At 35.5% G+C, this 23,715-nt stretch overlaps 1 protein-coding gene across 6 annotated transcripts; it reads left to right on the top strand.

The window, feature by feature from the left end:
• Positions 1-2,734: 2,734 nt before the first annotated feature.
• LOC127519744 (uncharacterized) lies at positions 2,735-23,445 on the top strand. 6 transcript variants are annotated; one of them, XM_051907243.1, is made up of 10 exons: positions 2,756-3,430; positions 11,858-12,166; positions 13,197-13,490; positions 13,688-13,801; positions 16,523-16,840; positions 17,963-18,262; positions 20,623-20,709; positions 21,167-21,520; positions 21,895-22,185; positions 22,521-23,445. In XM_051907243.1, exons 1-10 carry the CDS (start codon positions 3,307-3,309, stop codon positions 22,622-22,624), a joined length of 2,295 nt encoding a protein of 764 aa, XP_051763203.1. In that variant the 5' UTR covers positions 2,756-3,306; the 3' UTR covers positions 22,625-23,445. The 6 variants fall into 6 exon arrangements, 5 of the variants coding, with proteins under 5 accessions (XP_051763203.1, XP_051763205.1, XP_051763204.1 ...); XM_051907245.1 differs by having other exon boundaries at positions 2,756-3,575; XM_051907244.1 differs by lacking the exon at positions 2,756-3,430 and adding an exon at positions 4,205-4,675.
• Positions 23,446-23,715: the final 270 nt, after the last annotated feature.

The raw sequence follows: 23,715 nt of genomic DNA, 5'->3' as shown, positions 1-23,715 counted from the left end.
CTTTCTAATTGATCATTAAATCGTTTAATTAAGGTTTGTACATGCTAGTTTTCATAGCAAAGATTAACATAAATATTCATTACTACTGGAGCTGTCAGTTTGCTACATTTTAAATGATTATGAAACAGCAGCACAAACAATGCGAAATCGGCAGCCCTTCCGGCGCACTCAGTCTCTCGAGACTTCAGAATAAACATGACGGACGATAGGCAGGAAGAAATTGCGTTGATAGTGTTTGGAATGATTTTGATATGTTTTACAGGACACGTTGTATAAACACTCGTGCTGTTGCCACAAATCGTCAAGCTGTTCAAAAGTCGGAATCTTTAAGATTTGTAAATGTTCATAAAGGTTGCATTATTTGGTCAAAATACAGCAGAAACAGTGATATTGTTAAATATTATTAGGCTACGATTTAAAACACAACACCTGTCAATAGAGCAAATGTAAATAATTCACATACACAATAATACACAGACTGTGGGCATTATAGGCTAAGCAGAATTATGAATGGAAATACCCCTTCAAACTAAATCTACTCAACTATGCATAGAAACTTCATCCTCCTATCCTTTATCATGACAGATTGGTTATTAAACTCTCGTTGAGTCTCACTTGTTTTAAGAGCATTCATTTATATTTCGATATTTTTTCTAAATTTAAAGGGATAGTTCACCCAAAAATGAAAATTTTGGGTGAATTATCCCTTTAAAGTTTCGCTTCGCTTGTTGTCTCAACCGCAAGGCTCAGTCAAACAGGCAAAAAAGCTCAGACGATTCATTAAATTACGTAAACTATGAACTGTTTTGAAAATGTGAACAGTTTTAATTAAAGCTTTTCAATGAGACAGTATTACCTTTTTGAAATAATCCATTCCGATTTGAAAACCGTAAACTAAAATCTTCAGATCCATTTGCTTGCGCGTTCTCGCTAGAACACGCCCGCGACTAGTGATGGGAGAAACGGAGCTTTAAATGATTCACTGTTTAGAAACTTCAAAACGCCAGTCGCTCGTGACACCTGCTGTTCAGAACAGGCCTTTTACAAACCCATCGCAAATGTTTTATTGATAGTCTATCAAATTGCAATTAACTAAACATCTAACAAGATTAAATATCAAGTGTCAATATTTTTTATTAATCAATTTTCAGGGATTGTTTTGTTTGTTTCATGGATGGCTCGACTAAACAGGGCAAGACTATTAACTACTATTATTCCTTTTAATTATACTAATGTCTCAATACAAATGTATTAAACTGATGGTGATCCCTGCTGGTCAGAACGTTTTAAATGCAGCGAAAACTCAAAATGCAACCATTTGCAAATGTTTTCTTGAAAGAGTAATCTATTAACTGCAGTCTACAAATCATAGACTGCCATGAAGTGTTCTTTTGATTTGTGTGATTTATTGTGGGATCCAGGCCAACAAGAGACAATTAGCATAACTACTCATTATTATACAAATGAACAATTATAAACGTGAACACGCTTGTAAAACTGAGATCAAACCACTGGTTCCTTCCTTAAACTAATCAAAAAGTCCTCACAAAGTAGGGAATCTCAAGTTTCACTATCCTTGTGGGGACATTTGGTCCTCACAAGTATAGCAAAACATGCCCACTGGATTTGTGGATTCACATAGCCTATATCGCCCCCTAACAGCAAAATTTCTAAGCATTTTTTTTTTTTTTTTTTTTTTAGAGATTTCTTTCTTTCTTTTTTTTTTTTTTAGAGAGAGAGAGATTTCTAAGCGTTTACAAACAGTTAAAACAGTTATGACGTAACGTCCGTTTATATCTGGTTTGATACCAGAACAAAAGATTCACAGAGGTTTCAAAGCAGTGTTTTTAAGCGTCCATCGGTCGCCATCTCTCTGTTTTCATAACAGTTTTTCACTGATATTTATCTAATAAAACAAAACAATATATTGGGAACCAAGGCAGAAATATCATCTATAATAAAAAGGAAATAGGTGGCGGTATGTGTCTATAATCTGGAACCACCACCACCAAAGAAGAAAAACAAGCTGCAGTGAGGGGCTACCAGTGTTGCCAAGTCCGCTTATTATAAGCGACTTTGGGCTTGTTTTTCTGTAAAGTCGCTTACAAATATTGGTAGTCGCGGGTCGCGTTTTTTTGGGCTTGTTTCTAAAGTGTAGTTGCTTATTTGGGCTTGATCCCAGCTCCATAATAAGTTGTCAAGCAGATATTTTCTATATGTTATTTAAACGTAGGAGTTTGTCTAGCCCAGGGATTCCCAAAGTGTGGTACGCGCACCCCCAGGGGTACGCGAGCTGCCACCAGGGGGTGCGCGAGAGGAAAAATGTAATGGCGGTCTGTTTTTTTAAGTGGGATTTTTCCATACAATAAAAAAACATGAACAGTAAACATTTCCTTTGTAATCGCTTTTATTTTAAATAAAAAACTATAATTTATTAGTTTTTGATAGAAACGTAGAAGAAGACAGCTACTGTCTTCTTCTACGCACTGCTCTTCTTTTATGCACTGCAGGCTAGGCTATATGCGTGCCAACTCGTTTCATTCATTCCATATATATATTATAAATATGCTTAACTGGCTGAAATCAGGGGAACTGTCAAGTGGGACGTCTTATGATAAAGTTGTTAGTCACGAAGGAGGAGAGGGACCAAGAGAGAGTTAGGATTTGGAGGCAACAGAGACGGAGAGAATAGAAAGAAAAAAAATGAGCGGGAGTCAGAAGATGCGCCGGAGGAAACTTCCGTTTGTAACTTAGTTGCAATTTAATTCAATGTACTGTCGTTCTAATTTCCATAACCGTTGTGTTATGATGATGATGATGCTAGCTCCAGGGTCATTTAATATGCCTATTGCTGCCATGTTTCTTTTACGCGGCTGAAAATAACCGTGCTTTCTGTTACTGAGCCTGTGTCTGTCACTCGTCCTCATAAAAGTGGAAGCTTGTGCGTAGCTTTGTTGCATTATATTGAAACTTTGTTGATGTTGTTATTGTCATGCGTGTTCTGGTTATTTGCGCATGATTAAACATGAGTCTTTATATGGCGATAAAACAAAGCTTTGTTGCGTTTTTTTTTTTTTTTTTTTTTTGAAGTGGGGATTGGGGGTGTGCCAACCCGGTTGGGACATAGAAGGGGGTGCGCAGGAAAAAAAGTTTGGGAACCGCTGGTCTAGCCTGTTCTCTCTGTCCCTCCCCTTTCCCCATACACACAGGAGACAGCAGAGTTTTTATTTAAATTTTAAATGAATGCGCGCGAGTTGCGACCGATGGTGACTGACTGGACTGTAGGAGAGTTTTTTGGAGGAACAAATGCCTGGGACAAAGTGGGCGAAATACGGAAAGAAATATAACAAAGACTGGGAGAAAGAGAAAGGAGTAAAAGAATGGATTCAACCCGTCGTGGGGGACGACTCAAAAGCACTGTGCAGAGTATGTAAGTGTGAAATACGGACTTCGTACAACATGCTAGCACAGAGAAACACAAAAAAAATGCAGCACCGTTCTCCTCAATGAGGCTTACGGACATTGGCTTCGCGGTCTCCAAACAGAACGAGTCAAGACAGAGAGCTGAGCTGAAGGTAGCCACCTATGTAGCTCGTCACACATCCATAAAATCAGTCGATCACCTTGGGGAGTTAATGTGCTCAACTTGTGATAAAGACATCAAAATGCACCGGACAAAATGCATGCAATATGTTTAATTTGCACCTTGGTACCTGAAGCAACTTGAAAGATAATGGTGGTGTTATTCTTCATATATATGAGGCTAAAGTGTTATGAGTCTTAAGAAAAATGTTTTAGACCAAGCCTCATCCTCACCTGTTCAAATGGTTTTGACTGGAATGGTTTTTAAACCAGTTTAGTTTAAGTCTTTTCTAACTCACTCATTTGTTTATCAGAGCAGGAGCCACTTTATTGCTGCACACTAAGATCATCAATAATTTCTCCTGTTTCTGGGTTATAGTTATTTAAAAATGGGATCTTCTGCAATCCCTGCAATAATAAATAAAGAATTTGTGAATTCAGGATGATATTTATTTGTGTGTGCAAATTTTAATTATCAGATGTTTACTGTGTATATAATGTACTTGGTACATCAGTCTATATTTGATATCCCATCAGTTTTCTAATGTTAAATAATGTTAAAAGGTGGTTTAACTCCCTCTTGTGGTCATTGTCCTGAAGCTCAGGGGGGGGGAAAATAAATAAACTGTACCGTGTGTGCAGTTTTGTAAAACTGCGCACAGTTTACCAATCTGTCCACATGGATGTAAATTGACAATCTGTACCCACAGTTTAAAATCCGTCCCCACGGATTGTAAAACCGTGCACACAGTAGACCCCCTAGGGGGGCTCCGTAGAAAAAGTCGCTTGTTTTGGGCTTGTTTTCACAGGCCTGGTTGCTTATTTGTCTCGCGAGATCTAGCAACACTGGGGGCTACTGGCATTTTGCGACGAATTAGTTTTCTGTATTAAATAATGCGCTACAATAATCTACTGCTTTCGTTGACGCATAAACACAAAAAATCTAGGTAAATCTCAGTCGTTATAATATTTTTGTTAATAATTTCCTTTGTCGGTTTCTCCCTCTGGTCGGGCGTTTTTCAGAAATCATTAATCAACTCTAACGGAATGAAGAACTTTATAGTGATACTTTTGTTGACATTTTTAAGGGACGGTAAGTGATCTATCTTCAGCACTTTCATTTTTCGCTTTTTAAACCTATCTTAACCTATCAGTTTTTGGTTCGTTAACGTTATATTTTTAACATATACGTTATAACATAAAAGATGTTTAAATATAGTCCACAAAACAAATAAATAGCTGAATTTATAAAAATGACCCTGCTCAAAAGTTTACATATCCTTGATTCTTAATACTGTGTGTGGTTACCTGGATGATCCACGACTGTTTTTTTGTTTTGTTTTGTTTTGTGATGGTTGTTCATGAGTCCCTTGTTTGTTCTGAGCAGTTAAAATGAGCTCTGTTCTTCAGAAAAATCCTTCAGGTCCTGCAATTTCTTCAGTTTTCCTGCATCTTTTCCATATATGACCCCTTTATTGCAGTGACCGTATCATTTTGAGATCTTTTCACACTGTGGACAACTGAGGGACTCATACGCAAGTATTACAAAAGGTTCAAACATTCACTGATGCTCCAGAAGGTAACACAATGCATTAACAACCAGGGGGTGTAGACTTTTTGAATTTTAAGATCAAGGTAAATTGTTCTTAATTCGTCTTCTTGGACACATGTAATTATCTTCTGTTGCTTCCAAAGAGCAGTACTAAATGGAAAAAAAAAGATATTTAAACACAATAAGAAAAATCATCTTCACTCTGTTCAAAAGGTTTCACCCCAGGGTTTCACCCAAAAATGAAAATTCTTTCATTAATTACTCACCCTCATGTCATTCCAAACCCGTAAGACCTTCGTTCATCTTCAGAACACAAATTAACACATTCTAATGAAATTCGAGAGCTCCCTGATTCCTCAATAGACGGCAATTTAATTACCACTGTCAAGGGCCAGAAAGGTACTAAAGACATTGTTAAAATAGTCAATGTGACTGCAGTGGTTCTATCTTAATTTTATGAAGCAATGATAATACTTTTTGTGCGCAAAAACAAAACAAACATAACTTTATTCAACAATCTCTTCTCTTCCCTGTCAGTCTCCTTACGCAGTAAGCACAGTGCAGGCTTCAGTGTACTATGTCAGTTCGACTCAGACTTGACAAGAACGAACTCCTGAGGACGGGAGCACGCTAGTATTGTGTTTACCCACCACGCAAAGCACACAATTGAGTAAGGCCCCGCAGGCCTGGGGACCCCTGCGATTTCTCCTGAGGAACGTGATGGCGGGGCCCCCTCCCGGAGATTTGCTTAGGGCCCCAATATCATAAATCCACCCCTGGAGGATGCAAGTCTGGGAATTCTGAAAATGGAACCGCAGCGTTCTTGATAGCGTCACTCAGCTCACTCTGGCTACTCCAGTTAATATAAAACGAAATATGTTATAAAACACCACTCTGCCTCTTTCCATTTTTATTTAAAAAAAAAAAAAAAAGGTAAACATTAATAGCCACACAAATGTGGTTCACATCCTACCTCTATTATTTACATTTTAAAAATATTAAACACATTAATATGTGGTTCGGGCAATATGTGATTATTGTCACTGTAATAAAATGAAATATAGCATAAAACACAACCCTGTCTCTTTTTGTTAAATGTCAGTTTTAATGATCAGTAATAGCCGTTATAAAAGTATAGGTAAAAGGTATAAGGAGCTATTCAATAAGAAATAAAGCAAACAATTCATTCAAACGTACAAAGTCCGCGCTTTAGTAGGCTACAACAGTGAAGTTAAATAGCCTAAATATATAAAGTTATGAAACTTCACTTTGCCCTCAGCCAAAACGATTTGCCAGGAAACAAATTAGAGATTCATGAGACCAAAGATCGCTCGTTAGATATACACAACAAGACCATGTCATTCATTCAGTGCTAAACATGGCAGATGCAGGTGCGCCTTTCTGCGTGAAGGACGTTCATGACAGTTGAAGGAACTGTCAGTGTCCCGATCGGGCCAGCGCTGCATGGTCACTAAAGTTTATCATTCGTTTTCAAGCCTCTGCAATTTAAGCATTCATGTGAAAGAGAACTCGCGTGTGTTTGCAGCGCACACCCAAAGCGCTCAGAGCTGCGCCTCTCAGTCAATAATAAAATTTATTCTCTTTCACCTCTCTTTGCACCAAAATGGACAAAAAATTCTCACAAATTTATCTCAGAATGCCCGCATTTGCGAGTATCCAAGTAAACATAGTCCATTATGGTTACGGTTATGGTAAGAGCAGTAGAGAGTAGTTTAATTATTTATTTTTTATTAATGACTGTTTACTTGTCTTTAATAATGTTTGACATTTATATTAGTAGTTTTAGCTGCGGTATTGAAAATGGAAAATCAGTGGTTCGGAGCATGTATCAAACTGCCAAAGTCATGTGATTTCCGTAAACGAGGTGAGGGCGAGTAATTAATGACAGAATTTACATTTTTGGGTGAACTAACCCTTTCATGTCTTTCTGTCTTCATTCGAAAAGAAATGAAGGTTTTTGAGGAAAACATTCCAGGATTTTTCTCCATATAGTAAACTTCACTGGGGTACAACAGGTTGAAGATCCAAATGTCAGTTTCAATGCCTCTTCCAATCGCTCTACACGATCCCAGACGAGGAAATACAGTCTTATCTAGCGAAACGATTAGTCAGTGCAAGACAAGCATTTGTGGTTCCCTATTCAGCGCCAGTTCCGTTTGTTTCCCGTAAGTAGAATAGGGAAGGTGTGGGACATACAGCGCAAGCTTTTTGTAGAATACAGAAAGCGGAAGCACGTGCAAGGCAAGTGTTTATAAAGCATATACAATTGTATTTTTTTTCGAAAATGATCGATCGTTTCGCTAGATAAGGCCCTTATTCCTGACTTTATTTCTGTCACACGTCTACAGAAGTTCTTATTGAGATTTAACAGAGGTTTAGATGTTAATGTTTGTTTCATTTGAAGTCACCATTGTGGTGGTCAGTGTGTGCTTTAGTTGTGATCTTGGTCCTTGTGCTTCTTGTGTTAGCTTTTCTTTGGCTGTTGTAACTGTGTGTTTCTAAAACACATTTGTTGTGGTAAAGAAAGCTAAGATAAAGCAGGCTTGGGGCCCTGTATAATGAACCTGGTTTAGCTGGATAGCCAGGTAAGTTTCAGATTAGTTTTCACCAATTCTGGGTTTTAGGTACCATGAAAGTGACTTGGCTTTTAGCGGTGTTCATCACTATAGTAACTTACGCTCCACAGCTAACCTGCTCCAGGGCAGGTTTTGTTTTGGGTAAGAGATCTCAAACCGAAATTGGACCAATCAGATATGAGCAAAGTGACACTGACACATCCAACGCAATAAAGTCACTCCCCCAGTTTCTCTTCCTCCAAATTAAAGGTCACTATATAGTAAAAACAAATATTTAACGATGAAATTGTCTGGCTTTAATGATAATTCAATTATTTTATGATTATATATGATTTATATAATATATGATCTATATTATTATTAATCCATTACACAAGCAATTTTAGTTCATCAGTTATTTTTTAAGCATTTAGTTTAAATGAATATTAAAGGATTAGTTCACTTTCAAATACACTTTTCCTGATAATTTACTCACCCCCATGTCATCCAAGATGTCCATGTCCTTCTTTCTTCAGTCGAAAAGAAATGAAGGTTTTTGATAAAAACATTCCAGGATTATTCTCCTTATAGTGGACTTCAATGTCCTCCAAACGGTTGAAGGTCAAAATTACAGTTTCAGTGCAGCTTCAGAGGGCTTTAAACGATACCAGACGAAGAATAAGGGTCTTATCTAGCAAAACGATCTGTCATTTTCGAAAAAAAATGTAAATGTATATGCTTTATATAAACAAATGAGTAAATATGCTTTATATAAACAAGTGCTTCTGCCAAAACCGGAAAAAATGGAACTGATGCTGCGTTCGTTCCGTATCAAGTAGAATAGGGAAGGTGTAGGAAGACAGTGTAAGCTTTTTGGAGAATACGAAAATGCGGTTTTGGCGGAAGCACTTGGAAGGCGATCATTTGTTTATATAAAGCATATACATTTACATTTTTTTCGAAAATGACCGATCGTTTAGCAAGATAAGACCCTTATTCCTCGTCTGGTCTCGTTTAAAGCCCTTTGAAGCTGCACTGTAAACCCCAATGTTGTCCTTAATAAAGACAGCATAACTTAATGCAAAAGTCCCCCTTTAGTCAACTATTTTATCCCTTAAAACTCATCTTTGATCACCAAAATTACATATTTTTAAAAAAAATTTAAGTGAAATTTTTTTCATGCTTTAAAATAGCTTGAATGTAACTCTACACCCTTGCCTCATTTAATATACACGGATCAATGAATATGCAAATTAGCCCCGCCTCCACTCGCTCACGCCAGCTCGGAGAGTCTACTGTTGCTGTAGTGCCGAGCAATTTGTTGTTTGTGTTGTGGATATTTAAGAAAAAAGCTTGCTTTGCTTCGTATATTCAGTTTAACAGCTGTGCAACTGAACTGCTCACATATTTTCTGACGCTTAAATTGTGTTTTAAATTATGAATTGGTAAAACGCCTTAGCAAAACGGTCTGAATCCACTTGCATTTGTTTGGACTGTTCTCTCACTGATTCACCTGAAGCGATTTCTCAGTAAAACAGACAGTATCACGGTCACACACACACGCTCAGAGCAATATTGTTTTAGCTATGTTTTATAGTATTAAAATATTTCGAAGGACAAAAACATGAACTTTACTGGCTTTACTTCAAGTCAGCTGTCACTTTACTTTGGCGCGAGCCCCTATGCGCTCGCACACTTGGCACAGCCCTTGCGACGGTTCTGTCATTAATTAGTATGAATTAATATAATTCACCTTTGGCTTGACCACGTTATCAAACAGCTAATAATGTGTTGCTAATGTTACACACACCTTCCTGTTCTTTATCTCAGAGTCAGACAGCTGCCTTCTAACAATCAGTATCCTTACAGTGAGTGGAGAAGGGCATATAGTTCATCATAACATCGTAATAGACTCGCTATATTGCTAAATCTACACAATTTTTCATATCAACAGAAAATATACCGGGATAACCTGGCTTCTCTCGAGACTCCTGCTTTAGAGCAGTCATAGTTAATGATATGCTAAAGCCTACCGGCACATTGTTGTGATTGGTTACAAGGTAGTCTGTGATGTCACAAACACCACCGATTTCAAACCGCGGGTTTTAGACTGTCTTTGGTTTACTGCAGTTTCAAAAATAAAATACTCAGCAATGGTGCTGACTTATGAATTTGCTCATGGTTTGTTTTAAAGCATATTAAAAACACTACATAGACATTTAAACAACATTAAAAACTTGATTTTCACGACAGGGGGTCTTTAAATAAATGTGAGCGCTGCATGTTTTAAAGTCAAAAGATGGCGCTGTAGTGCGTTTTTCAGGCTCTCGCAACAGTGCTTCAGAGCAGCTCGCAATCAATCATTAGCACACGTTTGTCAAACGATTGCTTATGAACTATTGCTGATCAATTATGACAGTTTATTTTATATTATTTATATTGTAATGTGTTGTAAACGGTTGAAACAACGTATCCTCCTCATCTGAACTTGAATGAGCAGCAAAAGTAAAGCACATACATTTCAAAATAAGAGTCCCTCTGTATTGCGGCCTGTTCATTAATTAAAGTCATTTCCCCGTTTGTTTTTTGGTTACACAAACCAAATTTAATATATTTATAAATTCCATATATTTATATTTATTTTCATTTGATTCAAAATAAACTCTTGTAGCTTGAGGAAGGAAAGACAAAGAACATTATTTGACACATTATTCAAAATAAAGATTTGACTAGCATCAGGGTTATTATAGTTAACTAAAACCATTAAAAACATTTTTCATTGCTTGAAATAAATGTTAATAATGAAATAAAAAAATTATACAAACTAAACAGACAAGATTAAAAACAACAAAAATAAAACTAATAACAAACAAAAAAATTATTTAAACTTAACGAAAAATAAAAGCAGAAAATATAAGAATCTAATCGGATTCAAAATATTAACAAAAACTATAATAGTATTAAGTGAAAATAGTGACAAATGAAAATAATTTCCCAGAAAAATCGCAAGATGAAAACGCTGAAACTAAAGGGGAGATATATAAACACAACAAGATGACTAAAAGTAAGTGATTTAAAAATTTAAATTCATAGTTGTGTGGCTCTTAAAATTATTCGGCGCCTGTTTTTCTCACATGTTTACCTGCACAATAAGTTTTTATATAATAAGGTTTTATTATTTTCAGATTTTATTTGATGAAAAGCACTTGCTGAAAAGTGGTTTTGGATCTGCTGTGAATAGCAGCAGTGTAAATTTAAATTTTGGATATTCACATTTTTTTTCAATTCAATTCAATTCACATTTATTTGTATAGCGCTTTTCACGATACATATCGTTTCAAAGCAGCTTTACAGAGAATGCATGTCAACATTACAATTTGGAGACTGCAGTTAGCTAATAATGTAATAATTTAGGCGATTAACATACAATCACTGTTAGCAATGTAATTGGAGGTAGAAGCAAAGAGCTCCTGGAAAAATGAATAACATATTAACAATAATTAGGATTTATAGAATGTGAATGTGCATGTTGATCCAGATGTTGCATCTTCTGAAGTCATCGCAGGAGTTGGCGCCGTCTCTTCCAAAGTTTTAGTCATCTGAGGTCTTCTTAAGAGGCTGGATCCAAACTGAAACTGATGTACTCTCTAGTCACCTCGGGACGGGCGTCCCGAGGTAAAACAGAAAAGCAAATGGAGAATAATTAGCATAGCTGCTGTTCATAACAGTAAGCAAAGATAGTCATGTGCAATTGATCTGATATGAGATGGATTATGTGAATGCTTGGCTGAAGAGATGTGTCTTTAATCTAGATTTAAACTGGGTGAGCGAGTCTGAGCCCCGAACATTATCAGGAAGGCTATTCCAGAGTTTAGGAGCCAAATGTGAAAACGCTCTCCCTCCTTTAGAGGACTTAGCTATCCTAGGTACAACCAGAAGTCCAGAGTTTTGTGATCTTAAAGAGCGTGAAGGATTGTAGGGCGATAAAAGGTCAGTTAAGTACACAGGAGCTAAACCATTTAGAGCCTTATAGGTCATTATGAATTTAAAATTTTGGACATTCACATTTTTAGTCAAGACTTGATCTTATTTGAATTTCTAAATATATGCAAGTTTAAAGTTTATTGAATAACTGTCTGTACTCCAGGTGTGTTTGGTGCTGATGAAATGAAGAAAGAAGTGACAGAGGGAAATTCTTTGACTCTACCGACTGCTCTTACTAAAACACAGAGTAGCGATCAGATATTTTGGCTGTATGGACCTCAGAAAACCATCATAGCTAAAATTGCAAGAGGAATTTACGAGACTGGTGGTGATGAGAGATTCGAAGGCAATCTGGAGCTGGACAAACAGACTGGATCTCTCACCATCAAAAACATCAGAATAATAAACACTGGACTTTATCAGCTCGACTTCAACGGAGCCGTATCCAGGGAATTCAGTGTAACAGTCTATGGTGAGTAATTCAAGCCTTTTATTGTGACAGTGGTCATGTTTAGATCAGTTACATCAGTCATTGATTTAAGGTCTAAAGATACTGATTTTGAGAAACTCCCAATGTCTTTCCACTTCTGTTTGCTGATGTTTTTATATGAAATTTGCTGTTTCTACTTTTGTTTGTGTGTCGGTGTTGGTGTAATATTCTCTGGAATATTGGAATATAACAAACAAAACATAGTATTTTATTGCATTTCTCAACTGGTATGTTATATCAGAATTATTAATAATGTTTTTGTCGTTCTAGATTATGAAATATCTGCGGACAAAATGCTGTTTATCTATGCATTTACACATAATAACTATACTCAAACTGCGATCGCTCACGGAGATAATAAATAATTAATTTCCATACAGTTCAGTTGTGTTTATTTGGATGTTTATTAGTGAATTAATGGTTATATAGTAAATGTTTATATAATTACGGTGTTTTAAACAAGTAAATCTTGTTAAAAGTTACATGTGGTGGCCGAGCATCAACCCGTGAGCGAACAGCAAAATGTCGGTAAATCGGTTGATCTCTATTTGTTATCACTGTACAATCGTACAGTACATTTAAATGTGCGATTGCATCACACCTGCTGGGAAACATGACTGAAAGAATTTTAAAGTTTCTCTAATCACTCCACTCCTGGTTTACATATGAATTAAAAGGAAAGAAAAAACAGTTCCTCTTTTGTAAACAGATGAAATTGGTATAAAATGTTAGATTTGTTTGTGCCATTTGTACCACCTCCTTTCACTCTAATTTCTAGTGTGTGTTTTTCATGTAGTGGTTATTCACTCATGTTGTGGCTCACTGTGTGCTCACAGTCTTTACTACTACCATCCACTGTCATTAAAATAACCATGTCATGCAGCTCTCTGATCACATTAATGTTGGGAATGATAGTGGGAGAAGTAGATTCAAGGCTGTAAATAAACATAAATAAAGGTTGATAAATCTCTTCATGAAATCTTTTGTCTGTTTATTCTCTCCTGTTTTTCAGCTCGACTGCCCACACCTGAAATTCTCTCTCCACAATGTGCTCAAACACCAGCTGGGTCATCAAGCCCAAAATGTGTCTTTCAGTGTTCTGTGCAAACATCAGACCAGGTGACTCTCTCTTGGTATAAAGGAAACAGTTTAGTCTCCAGTAACATCTCTAATATTTGCAGCAGAATCTCTTTACCCCTGGAGGTAAATTATGAGGATAAAAACCCCTACAGCTGCATGGTGAACAATCCCATCAGCAACAAGACTAAACACCTGGACATCACCCAACTCTGTCACAGATGTGATGGTACGACAGCACTGATGTATGTGATTTGAATGACCTAATATTTGTTTGTTATAGATCAGACACATTCACGCTAATGTCTGTCTTTATCATTACAGTATCAGACCTTCACTCAGGTTATATAGTGTTGATGATGTTTATAGAGTTTGTTATAGATCAGACACATTTACACTAATGACTGTCTCTCTATATCACTACAGGTTCAGGTCTGTCTCCATGGAGTGTAGTAGGGATATCAATTGGTGTTTTTCTGGTGGTGGTGGTGCTTGCAGCTGCTGGTCTTTACAACCACTTTAAACCAGAAATGCAAATAGGTAAGTACTACCTACAGAGAAAAATAATGAGCTTTATTGCAGTAGTGTGAAGACTCTTGAAAAGAGTCAAATTTTTTCATAGTAAATATTTAAACTTAAAGCTAATTTACTACAATAATTAATGAGTCTTGTTTTAATTAATATTCTGTATTGCTCAGAGTCACAGTCATTTGTTGTCACATAGTTACAAACCCATAGGAAGTCTATGTGGCCATAAAACATTGAAAATACAAAGTAAAAAATCATTTAAAGTAGGAACACGATTTCATATAATACTCTAATAATACTTTTTTCTTCATGTACAACCCTAAATTGAAGTGGTTCTAGAGCCTGTGGATATTCAGGGTATAGACCTTAGTCAGGTTAGACACCATATTGAATTAAACACGGATGAAAACCAGGCTGTGAGGGATAGTCTTACAGTCTTAACAGTGGAATGCACTGCCAGTGAATCTGCTGAACAGTCGGTATGTTGTTAAACAGCAGTAAAATCCACTGAACACACTGTACTTATATCCCTCACAGCCTCCTCGTTTTCATTACTGTCAAAAATTAAACATGGCGCTACCCTGACTAAGGTCGATACTATCTCTGTATGCATAAAAAATCATGCTTTGATGAAATATTGGGATATAATACAAAGCCGTTTTCAAGAATTTTGGGTAACACTTTATAATAACTCAAGCTATCATTAGTTAAGCATTAGTAAGTTAATTCATTTATAAAGCATTGCTCCTACATTAATAGACATTAGTAAGCAGTTTATAAATACAGCTTTAAATGTTTTATTCTTGATTTATAAACATATAATGTGTTTAATAATTGTATTTTCATAATTTATTGATGATCGATTTATAATTTCTAAATGAAGTATTATATTATTTACAAGCCAGTTATTTAGGAGTTGTCAGTTGTTCATAACACCATTTAGAAAGTGTAAGTAAATGATTAATAAACTATTTAAATGTACATTTTTACATCTTATTATTTAGACATATAGTAATAGTTACTCAGTGTGTTAATAAATGCTTGATTAACACATATTCCTACTGTAATTCATGATAAATTCAGGTAGTTATAAAACATTTAGTAGTTGTCAGTTAACTACTTTTGTGAGTTCATCTAAAATGAGCACTATTTATAAATCGTAAAGCTTTTGCAAAGAAGATTCAAAGGCTCAGTTATCTTCAATACAGAAAAAGGAAACAAACACAACACAAAGTGATACAGAACATAGAAATATTTATTTCAAGATGCAAAAAATGAAACTGTACAACTGTACACATGATATAACATGAAAAATAAACCTCTGCAATGTCATAGATAAAAAAGGATATATAAATAAAAAGGAATTAAACAAGCAACAAAATGAACAAAAAACAACAAAATGAACAAAAAAGAACAACAAAAGAAAGCAAGTGAATATAAATAAAAATAAGCAACAAAATAAACATATACATCAACAAAATAAGCAACAAAACTAACAAAAAGCAACACAATGAAGAAAATAAGCTAAATATTTTGGTGTAGTAAGAAGGTTTTCTTGTTTCAGTTTCATGGCTGAGTGAAAACCGTGCAAACATTGAGTCACAAATTAGGGCTTTTCACACTTGAAATAGTTAACCCTGGGTCATTGTAAAATTTTCTTGCTTCACGTTTTACACTGCTTATACTTTACCATTCATTCCACTCAATCACTGCAAGATTCATTCAATCCGTTATTTTCAGTTATTTGTTGTATTTTTGTGCTCTTGTAATCCAGTGTTGGCACTGGTCAATTTTTATTTAGCAAAGTTTACACTTTACAGAAGTTTATTTTTATATCAGATTGCAAAGGCGTAGTTTCATTTTACTGCACAGTTATGTTTTCTGGAGGTGTACAGGAATTTTTATTTTCTATGACATTGCAGAGGTTTATTTTTCATGTTATATCATGTGTACAGTTGCAGAGTTTCATTTTTTGCATCTTGAAATATATATTTCTATGTTCTGTATCACTCTGTGTTGTGTTTGTTTCCTTTTTCTGTATTGAAGATAACTGAGCCTTTGAATCTCCTTTGTAAAAGCTTTACAATTTATAAATAGTCCTCACTTTAGATGAACTCACAAAAAATTAACTGACAACTACTAAATGTTTTATAACTACCTGAATTAATCATGAGTTACAGTAGGAATATGTGTTAATCGAGCATTTATTATGTGCTTATATGCTTATAAATCAAGAACAGAGCATTTACAGCTGTATTTATAAACTGCTTACTAATGTCTATTAATGCTTTATAAATGATGAATTGACTATTTACTAATGACTATTGACTAACATGCAGTTATTATAAAGTGTTACCAAACTTTGACCTTTCTGGTTATTGTGGCAGCGTGTGGCATTTATAGAATTGCTATATTTAAGTCAGTTTTAAATCTAAATGCAAATGGCCAGACTCATTATTGACTGTACATTGTTTTCAGAGTTATATCTCCGAAATATATATATATTTTTATTATTATGTCAGGATGAATAGACCTTCTAGTATTGTCTGCAGAGCAATGACACTTATTTTTTATGATCTTCCACTGTGTAAAAATAATATACAGTAGACATCATCTAGATAGGATTAAAAAAAAAATGATAAAACTGTTTCTGTTATAATTGTTTACCCTTGTTAGATAAACTCACTGATCACAGTTGGATCTGTCTGTTAACTGTTTCTGTATGTTCTGTAGGTTCAATTATACCTGAGACTGTTAAATGTGTGGAGGGAACATTTGCTTCCCTACCCTCTGGTGTTGTTGAAGTAAGGAGTGGTGATCAGATGCTGTGGACGTTTGAAAATGAAAAGTCTCCTATAGCTACAATGAGTAAAAATGACAAGAAGACCTATTTCTATGATGATAAGAGATTCAGAGGCAGACTGCAGCTGGATCATCAGACTGGATCTCTGATCATCAGAAACCTCAGAAAAACAGACTCTGGAGTTTATCTTCTACAGATCAAAAGCACAGGAGGGACCACATACAGAAAATATAAAGTTATTCTCAATGGTGAGTCGATTTAAATGTCTATCAATGTAATAATTATTTTATTTAGTTTTATAAAGATTCTTTAGTGTAGACAATCTAAAGGTAATAAAGAAAACCTATGGAGAATGTAGTTTTGGGTGTACCTTAAAAAACGATCAGAGGTTTGAGATGAGATGATAGAGATGAGCTCTGTAGAGATTAGGACCTAATCATTCAAATATATTTCCCTGTTGTGACTGTTATGTAACGACTGAAGATAATGCAGGTTTTTTCTAGTTAGACCACCCAGGACAGTATTACAGTGAGTCTTATCTTGTTTGTGAGCACACAATGCAATGTTCCTAATTTCAGAACAGCAAAAACAGACTATCAGTATATAATCATTATAATACATCCACACACGACAAAGCAGCTTGAGATTTCATTTAAAGTCGCCATGAAATCAAAATGTAAGTTTTTTGGCTTTCAGTATGAATATGTTAGTCTTACTTTCCTGGAAAACATTCCATTATTACAAATAATTAGGCAGTAAAACATAAAGTGTTACACATTTAATGGTGCAAAGATGAGTGTGTGTATTTTGTACAACATTCACAATTGCTTTTTATCATTTAATAGAAGCACCGCAGTTTTTAAATAGTGTGTTCTGTTACATAGGGACTACTGAACAAACATTTAGAAGTTTTCAAATGCAAAGAATTGAAAATCAAAATGTGTAAATAAAGCTCTGTAAACATTAACACTAAAATGTGTCCCATCGGGTAATCAAAAGTTCTATACACACTTGTAGTCTTCATGCCGACTTGGGCCAAATACAGGAAATGTTAGCAGACAAGAGGTCAAGTGCAAAGACTGCAAATGTGGGTATTTGAACAGGCCATATCTCTTGTTTCTACATCTTCTTCTGATTCAGAGGTTTGTACTCTTTCAGAAGATGTGTAAACCCTACCACATTTCGGCATTAACCTGTATAAACACTCTGGATTAAGATTTCTTATTACCTTTTGATTATGTAATAGCTGAAAGCTGGTCTTGCTTCTTGATGCCTCACATGGGCCTCCCAGTCAAAAAGATCAGATTTCAACTCTTTACTGACAGTAAAGAGTTTCCTTCATGTCGTCTGTGTTTTTGTTCGCAACATAGGTAAAGTGGAGACGGTGTCAGTGAAGGAGGGAAGTGATGTCACTCTACCATTTGTTTATCCGATAAAGGATGTGGATCATTTAAAGTGGCAGTTTGGAGAGGAGAGGAGTTTCATAGCTTTGTTAATAAAAGAGGACAATGAACTCAAGTATTCTGGTGAGAGATTCATAGACAGACTGGACCTGGACAAACAGACTGGATCTCTGACCATTAAGAACATCAGACCTGAACACACTGGAATTTATACAGTAAAAATAAGTTCACTTATTTTAAAAGACACATTTAATGTTATTTTTGATGGTGAGTATACTATAAGTCTTTCAGTGTAATAATTGTCTGTCATAATGTTTCATTTTTCTGGCAAACAGTGTGACACAAATATGACACATGATGAAATGAGGCGCCATTATTCACATTGGCATGAAGATTTTTGCTTTCTTTTTAAGGAGTCACATCATGAGAGTCACATATTTTCTGTTTTTTACTATAAACACATTCTAAAATTTACAGAACTCAAATCTTCCTCCATTTACTTGATACTAAAGTGCTTTTCCGAATTGTTGCAAAATTGAAATAGCCAGGTAATCCTAGGTAATGTTTTACGTTTCACACTTCACACTATGTTCACATTCTTTCATACTGCACATCTGTAAACCTCTGAAATCTTATTTGCATACTTGTGAGGTCAGTAACATGCGATGAAAATAAAAATGACTCACAGGCAGTATTAAGAATCAAGCGTACGTAAACTTTTGGAGTGATTTTGTCTAAATGTAAACAACTGTTATGTGAAAGATTCATCAGGGTAGTAGTGATATAAAAAACATGACATTTTTATGATCACTCTTATTTTGGTAAAATAATATTTTGCAGAGTCTGCAAGGTGTATGTAAACTTTTGACCACAACTGTACATATGAGTGCATGACATGACCCTTTTAAATATTATCTGAAAATAACCAAGTATGTCAACTTTGGATTCTAATTAGCAAACCCAGATAGCAACAGTGTGTCGGCCCAGATACGGCCCACATCTGGCACATGCGGAATGATGATCTGGCCCACATTTGGCAGGAATGATGGCACATGGGCGGACCACTCCTGTTTGCCAGATCTGGGCCACAATCAGGCCATAGAAATGCCACATGTGAGCCAAGAGCAAAGAAATAAACCAGAACTGGACCTTATCTGATCCACAAAATCTTTATATGTTATTTATAGAGTCATCTCAGCATTAACAAGCCTGTTATCAAGCAGAATCACTGAAGGAAAGAAGAAAAAAAAAGAGAAGAGCAGAAACACAAGAACTACAACTGACTTGTCACAGCCTTAGATGATATCAACTAAAGATAAAAGACATTAAATCTCTGAAGATCTGATTAAACAACTCCACAAACAGCATTACCAGCTTCACTTATTACTAACCAGACTGACTTTATTTCTGTCATTCATCTACAGCAGCTCTTATTAAGAATTAACAGAAGTTCATTTGAGGTTACCATGATGGTGATTGGTGTTTCCATTAGTTGACCTCTTAACTTTAAAAAAATATATATATTTATACATATTTGTTTTCTCCGGCTGCTGTAGTGTTTCCGTCAAACACATTAGCAGTAGCAAAGAAAACTGAGTGTGCTTAAGTCATCTAACTGTCTTCAATCATCTAACTGATCTCTGCAATACATCTGGAGTTAAGAGGTCAACTAATGGAGACATCAAATGAAACAAACATGAGAGTTAAACTTCTGTTAATTCTCAATAAGAGCTGCTGTAGATGAATGACAGAAATAAAGTCAGTCTGGTTAGTAATAAGTGAAGCTGGTAATGCTGTTTGTGGAGTTGTTTAATCAGATCTTCAGAGATTTAATGTCTTTTATCTTCAGTTGATTTCATCTAAGGCTGTGGCTGAAGTCAGTTGTAGATCTTGTGTTTCTGCTCATCTCTTTTTTTCTTCTTTCCTTCAGTGATTCTGCTTGATAGCAGGCTTGTTAATGCTGAGATGACTCTATAAATAATATATAAATATTTTGTGGATCAGATAAGGTCCAGTTGTTTTATTTCTTTGCTCTTGGCTGACATGTGGCATTTCTATGGCCTGCTTGTGACCCAGATCTGGCAAACAGGAGCGGTCCGCCCAAGTGCCATCATTCCTGCCAAATGTGGGCCAGATCATCATTCCGCATGTGCCAGATGTGGGCCGTATCTGGGCCGACACACTGTTGCTATCTGGGAATAATATAAAAATTTTCTCCAAAGCAAATGGTTTAATCCTAGAGCAGAGATCTGGGGCTTCATTTATAAAGCGTGTACATGCATAGATTTGAACTTCGAGTGTGCGTATGCTAAAAACCATGGCAACGTTCATATTTATGAAAACGGTCTTTGACGTGGAAAAATGCTTAGCGCCACATCAGGGTCTGAGGAGACGTATGCACTTGTCCTTGTGGCAGAGAGTTTGTCTGCAGGCATTTTGAAATCTAAGCACTTCTTGCAGCTCGCCATTCTAAATTAAAGCGTTTGGATGTTGACTGGTGCTCTGTTATATAATAATGACTTTAATTAGGCATTGTGTACAAGGTGCAAATCTAAAGTGATTGTGTTGTGTTTTGTGTGCTGGTTTTGTCCTTTATCACTCTCTCATCTCTCTTAGTTTTCTTACAGACTCCACTGAGGCCTCACGAAATGAATCAATGAATACAGGTTTCATGGGTCGAATCCAGAAGTGTTGTGGACTATCAAGAAATAGGGGCAAGTGTTTCCTTATGCTCTCACAAGAACAAAAAAAAGCCCATCACTGCACATCTTCCTCATCTAACACATGATTCAACTCATTAAATCATTAATAGAGACTGCAAGTGTGTCATTTATCAAGTCAAGTCAGGTGTATGTGTATAGTGCTTTTTATAATGTATACTTTCAAAGCAGCTTTTCAGACAGGATTTCTATATTATGAATAGAAAGCAAATATTTAATAAACTGACCTGATGTTCGCCTGCACAATCATTTGTTTTTTTATGTCTGTGTCTGCATTTCAACATTTCATTTGTAACTTTCTCTAGGACTTGAAATGTGACAATGATTGTAGAGTGCAAATGATTGTAGGAAGTGAAATTAGACTGTCTCACGAGAATTATTAATCAAGACTTAATGAACTCTGTTGAATGTTTAATTTGTTTAATCTCTAACTGTTTGTTTGTATTTTTAGGTGTGTTCAGAGATGAAAAGGATGAAATGAAGACTCTGACAGTGGAGGAGGGAGGTGTTCTCATTCTAAACACTGATACTCAAATACAGACAGATGATGAGATACTCTTGAGGTTTGGAACATCTTTTGCGAAAAGACGCCCATATGTTACCATAGCTAGATTCAGTAAACAGGATGAATTTAAATCTTCGGAGAGGGGATTTAAAGAAAGACTGCGGCTGGATCTCACTGGACCTCTCACCATCACCATCAAAAACATCAAATTCACAGATTATGGAGATTATTATGTACAGATTACCAACAAGAGAAATAAGAGCTTCAAGTCTTTCACATTCATTGTTGTTGATCCCAGTGGTGAGTAGCACAAGTCTTTAACAATCTTGTTTAGTTTAGCCATCAGAGAGAAAGAGAGTGTGATAGGGTGTAATTTTACCTGTCTGTTCACAAATAGTAAAGCTAATGAAGATGAACATACATTTACATAATCTGAGGAATGCTAAATTTCAAAATCAACGATGGGGCACTATAGCTAAAGAAAATCCTCAAAACATTACAACTCCAATCAAGAAAGTTGGATCATAGTATAAGAAAACATGAAACTTAGACTTAAAAAGTTTCCAGCAAAGGTTTGATTAGGGGCCAAAACTCAATCTTAGTTTAATCTGTTTAGTAACAGTGACTTTTCATCTGTGTCTGACTTAATGTTGTTTTCTCTCTAAATATGTTAGGTGATGCTGTGGAGTCAGTGCAGGGAAAAACTGTCAATCTAAAAACTCACATTACCGATATACATAAAGATGATCAGATACTGTGGACATATGGACCCCATGCCATGATTATAGCTGACAGCAAAGATACCTCTAGATGTGATAAGAGATTCAAAGAAAGAGTGGTGCTGGACAAGGAGACTGGATTTTTGACCATCAAAAGAACCAAAACCACAGACTCTGGAGATTATCATCTACTGATCATCAGCAGCAGCAGAGTCAGAAATCAGACATTCAGTGTTACTGTTAAGGGTGAGTAACTCTGTCAATGTCATGATTACATTATTAAATGGAAAGGTTGTGCGAAGAACCTAAAATGTGAATTCGGTTGTTATTTTTTCACCCTCATGTCATTCAAAACGTTGACTTTCATTATAGGAACAAAACTCTGAGAATTTTTCAAAATGTCTTCATATGAGTTTTGCAGTTGCACTCCATTTTGAAAGTTCAAAATGGTGTTAGGGTGACCACTGTAAATACATTACAATAAAAACAAATTCACTAGTTAACCTTTTGTGTTTGTATAGTGTAGTTGCATCCTTTATATTTCTTTATATGTTTTCTTACATATTCCATACATAACACAGATGCAAGTACAAGTCTGCAAATAACGGATGACAATCCATCTGACCAAAATGAAGGCGATGCTATAAGGACCTGGTACGATGAACTGGATGAAATGATGTCATGAGAGCACCATCACTGTGAAATCATCACGATTTCGGCTCTGCTACAGCAGCAAAACACTTTATTTATCAACCATTTTCATATATCATGTTAATAATGTTACACTTCATACCTGTTACACTATTAGCAGTTTGATTATTTACTCTAGTTTTTGATTTTGTGTGATTTATAGACAGTGAGCAACAAATATCATAGATTTGTTTTGTTCAGAAACAGTTCAGAAACATCTTTGACTAAGTGTCTCATTCAGTGAGTCAACTTCTGTATTTTATTTTATTTTAGAAATTAACCAGCTAACATTGACATTTTAAGCATTTTGCTTTTCATTTTATTTAAACATTATGCCTTTATTTGCTATATGATTTTCTTTTTAAACAGTATTATGATTAAACGTTATCCAAAGATATGTTCTGAAGTGAATCTGTTTCTCATTCTCTAATCTAACTCTGATATGAATGTTAAATTGAAAATGTGATCTTAAAATTAGAGCGTTTGCATTCATGCTGAATTAGCCTCATTGCACTTGCAGCAAAAAAGAAAGGCTTTTGCACACCTCCAGTACTTAGTGTTATGATACCACATTATGTTGTGCTTTTATTGCGCATGTTTTATTGTGTTCTGTGAGTAATTTTGACAAAAGCATCTGCTTCATGTAAGATAATGATATACCACTGATCTTTCTATCTGATCATTTCTGTCCTCTAGTGGACAAACACTAACTCAGCCTTTGCTTTCTAACAGCTGTTTTCACATTAAAACACAAGAAAAATGTACCTAGATATACATTTGTATGTGAATGATACGATAATAAACAATAAAAAATGAGATTGTGTGAAATGTGTTGCTTCATACTCTTATGTTTTGTGATGTACAAAATCAAATTTACAGCATAACTGAATCTAGATGCACTTCATCTTTGTGTTCACACGATGGCAGTAGAAGTTAAAGTTATAAACTTGAATTAATAGCTTCATTGCTTTGTTGTAGTTTGTGGAGAAAAGACAATATAGTTTAAACACGTTTTCTCTATGAGTACTCAAAATAACACTGGTGTAATAATGAAATATACAAAAAATGTCACTGAATGATACAATG

The sequence above is a fragment of the Ctenopharyngodon idella genome, chromosome 10, assembly GCF_019924925.1.
Source record: "Ctenopharyngodon idella isolate HZGC_01 chromosome 10, HZGC01, whole genome shotgun sequence".
Taxonomy (NCBI): Eukaryota; Metazoa; Chordata; class Actinopteri; order Cypriniformes; family Xenocyprididae; genus Ctenopharyngodon; species Ctenopharyngodon idella.
The sequence above is the reverse complement of the archived record's forward strand: the minus strand, read 5'-3'. Positions and strand labels throughout refer to the sequence as shown.